Source organism: Limulus polyphemus, unplaced genomic scaffold (genome assembly GCF_000517525.1).
Source record: "Limulus polyphemus unplaced genomic scaffold, Limulus_polyphemus-2.1.2 Scaffold1204, whole genome shotgun sequence".
In the NCBI taxonomy this organism is placed as follows: Eukaryota; Metazoa; Arthropoda; class Merostomata; order Xiphosura; family Limulidae; genus Limulus; species Limulus polyphemus.
The window spans coordinates 66089-77588 of NW_013666814.1; the positions used below are offsets into that span (position 1 = coordinate 66089).

At 38.5% G+C, this 11500-nt stretch overlaps 1 protein-coding gene across 2 annotated transcripts in view; it reads left to right on the forward strand.

The window, feature by feature from the left end:
• Positions 1 to 672: 672 nt before the first annotated feature.
• LOC106462595 (probable methyltransferase BMT2 homolog) overlaps positions 673 to 11500 on the forward strand; it is a 17949-nt gene continuing 7121 nt past the window's right edge. Inside the window, exons 1-2 of one of the 2 annotated variants that reach the window (XM_013922540.2) lie at positions 673 to 825; positions 5737 to 5878. In XM_013922540.2, coding sequence (XP_013777994.1) covers positions 711 to 825; positions 5737 to 5878 — 257 coding nt within the window. In that variant the 5' untranslated portion in view covers positions 673 to 710. The remainder of the gene's footprint in view (positions 826 to 5736; positions 5879 to 11500) is intronic. The other variant, XM_022389890.1, reaches the window with a different exon arrangement.

Consider the following 11500-nt stretch of genomic DNA (forward strand, 5'->3'; position numbering starts at 1 on the left):
AGCGCAGATAACCCTCGTGTAGCTTTGCGCGAAATTCAAAACAAACAAACAAACCATGCGGAGATACATGCAAACTTGCGGTTTCTCATTTTGTGTTTTGCAGTTTTTTATGAGCATTTTTTACAAATACATATAAGGGAAGCAACTTTTCATGTCGAAAAATAACCTTTCATTAATCATGAATTTACATAAATTCCGTCCAGGAGTCGGGCACTCCAGCTAGTAAATTAATATTTTATCAAACAATCCAAAATAACCCGCCCTACAATAGAAACCGTTACAATAGTAGTTTTTAGTACAAGACAAGCACTTACTATAATAATGTTGAAATTAATAAGTAACATTATGATCAAGTCTTTTACAAATAACATTGAATTGCCAACAATTATTTTTTGAATTGGTTGGTTGGTGTGTTGTTAAGCACAAAGCTACACAATGGGGTTAATTGTGATCTCTTCAGGAAGAGTATCGAAACTCGTCTTTCAGCACTTTAAGCACATAGACTTACCGCTGAGGGGCTAATTTTTACTTTTATTTAATTTTTTGAAAAATCCTTTCTTGATGACATTTAACGAAAATTAAATCGCATTTTTAAAATCAGTGACTATTTATTTTCAATAAAAATAAATAAGGTATTAATTCTATACAATCAACTTATTTTAACGAGCGTTGGTCGTGTTCATAGAGTGCAGTGTACATGCTGGAATGGCATGGCGTGTAGTGAGAATGATGATATATCACAGTTTGCCATAAAACGCGAACACCATCGTCTTGTACAAATTATAAGAAATGTTCACGAACATCTGAGATATGCTTATAAACAAGGTAAGGGATATAATAATATATATATATGAACGGTTGTTATTGGGAAATGAGAAAGGGAGCAAATCGTTAGAATCACATTCGTGAACGGTGAAGTGACACCCACTGAGTATACTGTAGACTAGTGTATTATAAGAATTTAAATTACTATTAATATTACTAGCGTGTACAGTATAGTAATTTGTATTAACGTATAAGAAGTTCTGCGGTAAAATGTTACATGATGCTTTTAACTTCGTTTTAATGCTATTTTTTAAGAGTTGAGTGTTCCAATTTTCATCTTACGGTAGTAGTACTACCTAACGAAACACTTAGCCTAATGGTAATACTAATAGTAATAATGTAAGCGTTTCTTAACATCGTTCCTTCAGTTAGCGGAGCGAAGTTCCGCGTTTTACATAGTTCACAACTCTGAATAAGAACATGAACGGGGTGTTTGTTGACTGTTAGTATTAGTGTTATACGAAAATTGAAATTACATGAACCGTCTGCACACCTACATACCAAGTAACCAACCGGTTGCGAAACTGAAAGTCGAAGCACGAAAATGATGAGATTTCAAAGTTCAAACGAGATTTTTGTACTTGTATCATTGAACTGATTGATATTGTTAAAGAGTTGTTTTTGCAGAGAAGGAAAATCTGTCATTTATCTTTCATCTAACTCAAAGTCAGTGTAAGCTTAATTATGTAGGCTAACAGCACAAAACATAGCATGCAGATAACAAAAGATAATTTGATCCTTCAAAGTTGTCCCTTCACACTCACCCTTGAATGAAAAGTAAAAATTTAAACTTATCCATTATTATTCTGGTAATCATTGATTTCCCTTTTAAACTCTTTTACAGTGCTGGCCTTGAAGTTGGATACTACTGGCAACTTATTCCATAACTAAAAGTCAACCACCTTGTTAGAGTTACTGGCTAATAGTGTTCGAAAAATAAAACTGTTTTAAACTGTTACAAATCCTTTATTTTTTCCAGAGCATCCTAATACACACAAAGAAAAAAAAACATATTTTGTTCATTTCTATAGTGAATTACATGAAATTATGAATAAAAATACTATTATTATCAGAGCTGATTTTATGGATTCAATTTACCTTCTTTTAGTTTTTACCATCTCTCAACTAGCTTGATGTATTGTTATAATAAAGTATACTTGTTTATGGTGAGAGTAAACCTAGTCTTTTGTTGTCTGTATGCTATGTTTTGTGCTATGTTAGCCTACCTTTAGTGGAAACCCTTTAATATATTCACCATAGATATGTAGATTTTTAAATGTAAAATATATACATGATGTCCTTGTGTACCATTAAGAAATTTGTAGGTGTACCAAAGTCAGTTCTACAATCACAATGGACTACATGGAAGCAGAGGTACAAAGAACCTTAAATAACAAATAATTTAAGGACACAAGGGATCTGTTGATCCAGCTAGGCCATCCCATCCATAAACTAAATATTAAAATAAAAATAAAACACTCAAAGCTAGCCTTTATCATTCAAATATTTATAAAGCCTTTCATTAAACTTAAATTTACTGTACCTACCACATCTGAAGACAAACCATTTGAAAGTCCAACCACCCTGTTAGAAAAATAAAACTGTCTTAGCTGAAAGTGACTTCTATACTGTCAAAATTTATATTTGTATCCCATACTCCATTTAATTGGAAAAAAGATGAATTGTCTACTTTATCAGTCCTCCTAACAATGTTAAACACCTCAGTCAGATTTCCTCTAACTCTTCTTTTTTTCAAGATAATACAGTTTTAGAGATCTCAACCTGTCTTTGTGTGATAACCTTTCCCTACCAGTTTTCATCCTAGTAGTTCTTCTCCAAACTCTTTACCAAGAAAGGAGCCCATGACTGAACACAATACAACAAATGTGGGCAAACATGTGAAATATAAAATTAAATTATAACATCTTTAAAGTTATATTCAATACTTCTGTAGATACAACTTAAAATCCTATTTGACCTGCCACTACAAACAGCACACTGCTTGGATAGTTTAAGAGACTGATCAACTTATAATGGACTAAAACAAAGTGCTGCGATGACCAGGGTCAAACAAAAAAGAATTTATTAAACTTTAACTACCACAGAAAAAAAACAAAAAAACTTTCAAACAATTGGAGTACAAAGCTTATCACTTAAAAAAAAAGAAACAGTTAGTAAATACATGCCTGGCCTGGACTTGATACTGTTGTTAATGAATAATCAACATAAATATCAATGTTATTAATTATTTCAATAAATAAAGGAATTAGGAAAAAGAAGAAGAAAAACTAAACCCCAAAAAACATTCCAAAATTTGACCAGTTCAAGATCAATAACGATATTGAATAACAATCAGAAATATTATGTTTCAACTACATTTCATGAACTAACTCATTTAAGCTCAAGGCAAGGTTTTTATTTATTGGTTAGACCATGAAGTTACAACTCCTGTGACTAGGTAATTTTGATACAGTAATTCCCACTTTTCACAAGATTAGCTATTCCCATTCTGTGTTGCCCTTTGTACATGCCACAAGCCTTCTGCTCTCCCCGATTGGAATCTAGTGATTCTATCATGTCTCTCATGCAAATCATCATACGTCACTTCTCCACCCATGGAGTGTGACGCAGTCATGTGATGCATGCGACTCCCTCTATACTCTTCCACCAAATTATCCATTCTCATTTGGCAGTGCTTGTACTCGGTTATTTTATTTGTCATTCTTTACTGTTTCATGTTCATATTTAGTATACTCACAAAGTGGTCTTTAGCTTTAGATTATAGCTTTAGATTCTCTGGAATTTGAAATTTGCCTTCATTTATCCCAGTTTATTCCAGTCGCATTCCGAAGCTAATGTTACCACTTTGGAGGTTACGCCTATGACTAGCATTATCTCACAGGCCACAGGTGTGGGCAACCTGGTGTGGGTTTTTATTGGTGTTTATCCTCAAGGAGGTTTAACATTAGAAAGGTTGGCCTTTTTCTTCAGTTATCACCCACAGTTCCTCCTGTAGAAGATGACCCTGTCTGTAGAGACAGAGATCTTGATAGCCTTTTTCTACCACCAGATTTCAAGTGTTTGGTTCTTCATTTACACTATGTAGTCTCTGTTCCCAATATGGAGATTCTATGTTCTTTTTGCACATTTATAATGGCTTTCATTCACATTACTCCACAGACTGCCTTATTTCGTCAGGAGTTTGATTGTCTAATGTCCAGATTTTTCTTTGACTTTGCTCAGTCGTGGTTTCTGCAACTTCTCCAGCTCCAACTTTTACCTCCACTGCCTCTTCCTTTGTCTCTTGCCTTCTTCATCCACTGGTACTCCATCCGGACATTCACAGCATTTGTCTTCAAGCTTGGCTCTTATTTAGTCCTTGGCAGGGAGATTGGGTTTACACTTGCAGGTAGCTTTCTTTTAGCTTGTTCCATTCACTCTTCTTCAGTGAGCATTTATTGGTGTAAATAGGAAATGTTCTACAGTTCATCTACGAGTCGGGGATTTCCACAGATTGCACCCCTGTGTCTCAATTGTAATAATTTCCTCCCCGGATTATTGGACCATGAGTCTTTGGCCCCCTCGATCCTGGATTATTGGATAGCCTTGTCCCATACCATCATTTTTTTCTAACACCACAGAGTTTTTACCTCACCTATCCTTACTATGTTCATAAGCTCCTTCCGGATTAGTTGTCCTCCCTGACTGCCTACCATTCCAACCTTATGTTCCATGTTTCACCTTTTCTCAAACATAATTCCTTCTCCTCTGTGCTTGTGTATGTCTGAGGTCGGATTTGTTTCCCGTAATGTTTCTTGTACAATTTTCCCCACTCCCTCTCTTCTCCTTTATCTGGATCTTTCTTACCCAAGACATCGGCAGCTAGGGGAGGTAACTCCTCCTTTTGCCTAATTCGCTTCCTTTCATTTCCCATCTTTATCCTTGTCCCGATCCGGATCGACTCCTATGTATGGTCTGTGCTCTTCATTTTTCCATTTCCTGTATGGCTGCTTTCTACGGTGCCCGAGGCAGTTTTCTTCGAGTCGAGATCTTTCTCCTTCTGCCCTCACCAGTTGTGTTCAGCTTTTGATCCCATTAGCTTACTCCCCTTTGTCGTCTTCTTCTCGGACTTTGTTCCAGGTGTCTTCTCATCAAATTAGATATCTTTACCTTTTCCCTGGCATCTTGTCTGTGTTAGCTATTGGGGAACTCCTACATATGGGCATGAGGACAACACCTAATGCATTTGCTTCCCCTCATATACACTGTATTGTGGTTTCTACCTTATCAGGTTTCTTCTTTCACCTGTGACTGTTTTTCATACATCAGTGTGACTCTAACTGGGTAAGTTTCTATTCATTATTTCTCTCCTTTCAGGAGCCTTTGCTTCATTAGTCACTATTTGGATCCTGCTTTGTGGTGAGTGGTGCCAAAAATCTGCAGTATACAGCCATATTGAATTGCGGTCTCTTCCATGGCTTCTCAAAGCTCACCAGTGAAATGTGGTGTTCCACAAGATCACTTGAAGGTGAATAACTTTGTGATGTTTTTGCTTGATAAACTTGCCCATTCCAGAATGTACCACCCATGGACTGCATGGGTAAAGCAGAAAGGGATAGCTGCCTATCCTTGCCATGGCATAATTGAATAGATCGGTATGATCTGCATTTTAAAATAGGATTTTACGTATTCAAAAAACGTTTGCAAATAGAGGGCAGTACAGAACAGGAATATCTAATCTTGTGAGTGGAAGGACTTTTTTTATTCTAGACAAATGCCAGGAATATTTCATAATATTCTTTTAAAATAAGATCTATGCAAGATAATAATTAAAATACACCAGTACTTACTCTTTTAGCAGATTTTTAAAATGCTTGTAAGAATCATGTTTACTTTCCACAATTATTTTAGGACATGATGCTGATGATGTATGGAAAGCACATTGCAGCAATCTGTCAGAACGTCAAGAATATGCTCAGGCAATGCAGAAACTTGCAACTACAATGTGGGCCAGAAATAATACTCGAATTGAATGGTGTCTGGAGGCATGCAGGTTTGTGGGTAGTAATATAAAATCAACGTCACAGTAATACATTTTCTACACTTCTATCTACCTAAGAAATATACTATTTAATAGTACTATCTACAGTCTATTGTTCTGCCATATTTTACATTCCAAGATACATGCACATTTTTCAGGTATCAAAATTATTATTATTGGTTGTATTTTTATTTTCAGTTGCCAATTTTATTTAGAAATGTGAAAATGATTCAGAAAATTGTTTCCAATTATTCATATTCATAGTAAAGGTAAATATATAAACAACAATGAATTATTTGGAGCTATTTAAATCAGTAAAAATAAGTAAAATAGGACTTTATGAAGAAAATAATTCAAAACAAAAAGGAATACACACATGGTTTCTCTGTTGTTGGGAGCTCCTGGGGAGGTACACAGCCTTATCCCAAGTTGATTTACCACCTACTTATCTCCAGGACTTACATATAGGCCCCATTTTCTACAGTGGTATGTTTTTAGTAATGTTCCTGAGACTTTGGAATTCTGTGTGGAGTCGATGCGACAACAAACTACCATTTATTCTTTGGTGGATTGTTTGTCTCATTCTGAGCCCAGACATGCCCCTATTACTGTTTCCTCTCCATCTTCTTCCCAGTCCTTACCTGTTCCTACCTCCAGGGGTTCCTCATCTCATCCTTTTATTTGATGCAGATGGACAAGTTACCAACAATACTGGTGACTACCTGGTGATTTCCAGTCCAGTGGGGGGCTTGATTGACTAATTTTGTTCCCCTTTGGTGACTTTTCATCACAGATCTGTGGGTTATTTGGGAATTATCTGAGGGACTTGTCATCCAGTTTCTTTCCCCTCCTCTGTTGTTTCAGATATCCATTTCCTTTCAATTGCCTTGGGATCCTACCACCAGTCAACCTCTGTCCAAGGTGGTACAAGATCTTTTCTCCCAGCAGGCCATCAAACATGTCAACCATCCTTTTCCAGGTTTTTTATTCCAGGCTGTTTATGGTACCCAATAAAACTTGGGACTGGTGGCCTGTGATTGGTTTGTCCCACCTCAATCAATTTTTGGTTCTACCCCAATTTACCATCAGGTGGTGTTTTTTTCTGGGTTTGTGGATGACCAAGGTAGATGTCCCAATTGCTTACCTGCATATCCCAATATCTCATCAATCGAGATATGTTTGTTCATCATGTAGTAGTTTATTTCACGCCCTGATCTTCGGCCTTGCTTTGGCCCTGTACGTTTTTTGTGAGGTTGTCAAGTCTTTTGCCCAACATTTGCATGCTTGGTGGTTGTTCTTCCATCATTACATGGACAACAGGCTTTTATTAGCTCCTTCCAAACAGGAGTCCGTCAATCACACTCATCTGCTTCTCCTGGAGGCAGCTCGTGTGGGTTGGTTAATCAAATTGAAGAAGTCATTCCTTATATCTACCCAATATCCTGTCCGTTTGGGTGTCTTTTTCAACACTCATGTCAGTTGGGCCCAACCTTATCCTGTTCAACTTTGTTTGATGGAGCTTTCAGTTCTCCATTCCCTTACTGTTCCCTCTCTTACAGTTCAAAAGGTTCTATCACTTTTGGAGATGTGGTCTTTCATGGAAGCCCTTATCCCCTTGGGTCAAACACATATGAGGTCTTTTAAGAGGACTTTGCATGAACAATGGAATATTGTGTGGGATCCATTGGATGCTCCTCTTTCTCCTTCCCTTGTAGGCGATCTGCATTGGTGGTTGGACAAGGCTCACACATATATCGGCAGATGTTCTGCTTCATCCCCCTCTTCCGGATTTACATATCTTCACAGATGCTTCCCTTCAGGCCTGGGGGTATGGGTCAATGTGCAGGAAGCTTCATGTTGGTGGTCTCCTGTTGAAAGATCTTACCATATCAACATCCTGGAGCTTCTGACTGTACCTCATGCCTTGGATCATTTTCTTCATCTTGCCAGGAATTTTCTGTTCATGATCTATTCTGACATTCTACAGTGATGGCTTATCTCAATCACCAAGGTGGCATCTGTTCTCATTCCCTTTGTGATCAGTCCTTGGATCTCCTTTTTCAGTCCCACACACTTGGTATTTGTATCATTACGTGTCATGTTCCAAGTGCATTCAATCTTGTTGTGGTTGTTCTTCCTGTCGTGACAAAGTTTATCTGATGGAGTGATCTCTTGATCCTCTTGTTTTCCAGTGGGGTACTTCTCAACTGTATGCATTTGTCACATCCCTCAATATCAGAGTACCTCTGTTTTGGTCTCTGGTTCCTCAGCCTCTTTCTCTGGCTGTCAATGCATTCAGTCAAGATTAGACCAACAAATACCTTTATGTTTATCTTCCATCTGTCTTCTTCACAGGGTGATCTCGATCATTCATGCCACTCCATGTCAAGTCCTTCTGATTGCTCCATCCTGGCTGGCACAATCATGGTTCCCATGGCTACTCCAACTCCAATCTGCCCCTCCATTACCTCTTCCTCTTACTCCATCTCTTTTATGCCAACCTCAGTCACCAGCGTTTCATCTAGTCCTTCATATTCTCCATTTTCACATCTGTTTTTTATCCAGTCCTTGGCAAGGAGATCCAGTTTGTTCCGGTGGGTTGCTTCTTTTTTTTAGCTTGTTCCATTTGTCCTTCCTCTAGGGATGTTTATCAACCTGAGTGGAACATTTTCTGCCATTGATCTTTGAGTCAGGGGTTTTTCACCCGTTCAACCCACTGTTCCTCATATTACAGATTTCCTTACTTGGCTCTTTGATCAGGGTTCTTCTGTCCCCTCGATCGTGGGTTATTGGGCAGCATTATCCCACAGTTTCATTTTTACAGGTACCATAAAGTTTTTACCTCTCCTACCCTTTCCTTCTCGTTGCATTTTTTTCTGGGTTAGTCATCCACCTTGGCATGCAGTCCTTCCAGAGTGGGATGTTAATGTGGTTCTTCATTGCTTCCATTTGAACCCCTATCCTTGTGCTCAATTTTTCACTTATCCCTTAAGACTTATTTCCTTCTCCTATTAGCCTGTGGACATCATCGGTCGAATTTATTTGCCATTGATGTTTCACATACTTTATATCATTCCACATACATTCTCCTTTACCTGGATCAATCTTTCCTTCCCAAAACTTCTTTGGCTCGGGATAGTAATTCCTCCTTCTTGCCAATTTCCCTTCCTTCCATTTCTCATCTATATCTTCAGTCAGGTTCATATAGGCTACTATGTCCTGTCTGTGCTCTTCATTGTAATTTTGCCTACATGGCTTTCTTCCGTGGTGCCCGTTCCCACCTATTCATTTCTTGGCAGACATCCTTTGCTCGTTATCTTTCTCCTTCCACCCAGAAAATTGGATTCACTTTTTAATTCAATTGGCTTATTCTTCCTTATTGTTTTCTTCCCGTAATTTGTTCCAAGTGTCTCCTCGGATCAGTCATCTTACATTTTCTCTGGCATCTCATCTCCATTGTCCCTTGGAGAAAGTTCTTCAATTGGACATGTGGACTACACCACATACATTCATATCTCACTATCTGCATCAGATCACTGTGTCTTCGTCTTCGAGTTATCTTCTGCCTGTAGTCATTCTGCCCACCCCCTTTTTTTTTCACTGTCTGCAAACCACTCTGTGGCAAGTGGTGCCTGACCAGGTATGCTTCTTGTACTCAAATCCACACTGTCAGGCCATGTTGACTGCCCTAATTTTTCATAGCCATAACATGCTCACTGTTGAAATGGAGTGTTCCACAAGATCACTTGTAGGTTTGTTCTTGCAATATATTTGCTTTGTTATTATTTATGTCTGTTCCAGACTGTATACACTCATGTACTTCAAGAGTAAAGCAGAAAGGGATAGCTGCCCATCCCTGTCATTCCTTCAATTGAATAAATCAAGTATGGTCTGCTTTTCAAAATATGGTTTCTGTGGTCACCCATTGCACTGTCTCCAGTGTTGTTGTGCCCGTGGTCTCTCCATTATATTTTCTCCCCCTTTTTTTCTCCCAGTGGTGTATGGGAGTTCTTACTACTTTCCAGTTCCAAACTGCTGGGGTGGTGGATCTTGGAGGCATCCTCCTAAATGTGATAGTGTTAGATGATACATATAATGTTACAATCATTCAGTTGAAAGTAGGGAGGTGGTGTTCTGCTGGTGTAGATGACAAGATGTCCTCCAATCTGATGCTCCATATCTGGACAGGTTTTTCCAAGAGGATGTTGTAGCTTTGAAGTGAGGTGTTAAAATTGCAGTTCACCCCTTTGATTGGGATCTCTCATCCTATCCTCACATGGATGTGTGTTCCCAGTGGCTAGGTTTTGGATTCAGAATTGAACGAATCAACAGAAGTCCTCACACATGTATTGTAGGTGCTTATTTTTCCTCACTCAATCATACTCTTGTTCCTCCATCCATGTTATGGGCCATGGTGGTGATACTTGATGATTAATACAGTTCTACCTCTTACACTATCACTCAATGATTTTATTATACTTAGGACATTATTGAGCTAGGGGCAGTTCCTTTTGATTTGGTTCTGATTGAGATAGTTTACATTACAAAGACATCTTTACTATACCGATCCTCCAGATGTCGATCAAACAATTTTGCACATTGCTGCCATGTGTCCTGTTCATAGATCGGGGGTATGAGATTCCCTCCGGTCTGCTGAACTTGAAGTGAAGATGGTATGATCCTCTTTTCTAACCCCATTAGTTGGCTGCGTTTTGGATTGTAGTTGACTTGCCACCAGTATGATCCCCATTTTACCCCCGCATGGATGTCAATTCCCAGTGGCCTGGATTTTGGATGCAGTGGACTTGCCAGGTATGGTCCATCTTGCCCTAGTCACTCTACACCTAGGGGGCACACCCTTTTACTTTCACTCACCTTCCAGTACTCTATGGGATTGAGATTTGTTATGTAGTGGTTCGGGTTCCCTATCCCACCATTGTTCTCTCCTGTAGAGATGTTCTTTTTTTTCTGCCCACCTCATTCCATACTGGGTGAAGAGTATACTTGGTACAGATGTGGTGTGGTCTCCCATGTATGATCCTCTACTCTGAGGATCTATTCTTTTAGGGTGTTCTTTGGATGCTTTCAAGGAATGCTGCTTTGTTTTTCCCTTGCACCAGTCCCTCCACTTATTCAATGTGGATTCTAGCTATTTATGTGGTGGAGGTAATGTACTGTATCAGAAGTTATAGTTTTCCTATACTGAAAATATATTTCCGATAGGTACTTGCCTCCACTTCCCACCCTTCCTCCCCACTGAAAACCAGTGCTTCCATTTTTAGCCAGAACTCAAGGTGATAGTTCAGTGGAATCAAATAAAGAGAGTCACATGCATTAGGAGAGTGTGATAAGATGGAGGGGTGTTGCATGATGAGTTACATGCAAGATGCTTTTGAACTAGTTGATTGTAAGGTATGTGGGATCAAACTCCTTCAGCACGGGCTTGGTCCCTGGGACCAACCTCGTAACCATTTTGTGCTTGTCATAGTTTTCGTGCTATAACTTTAATATTATTAAGCAAATGTTAATGAAATTTGGCAGTTTATCAGTAAACATTACAGTGCTTTCATACGCAAAATATTAAATTTTTGGATTAAGTCTTAAGGTTTGTAAAGCATTGTTTTTCTAATGTCT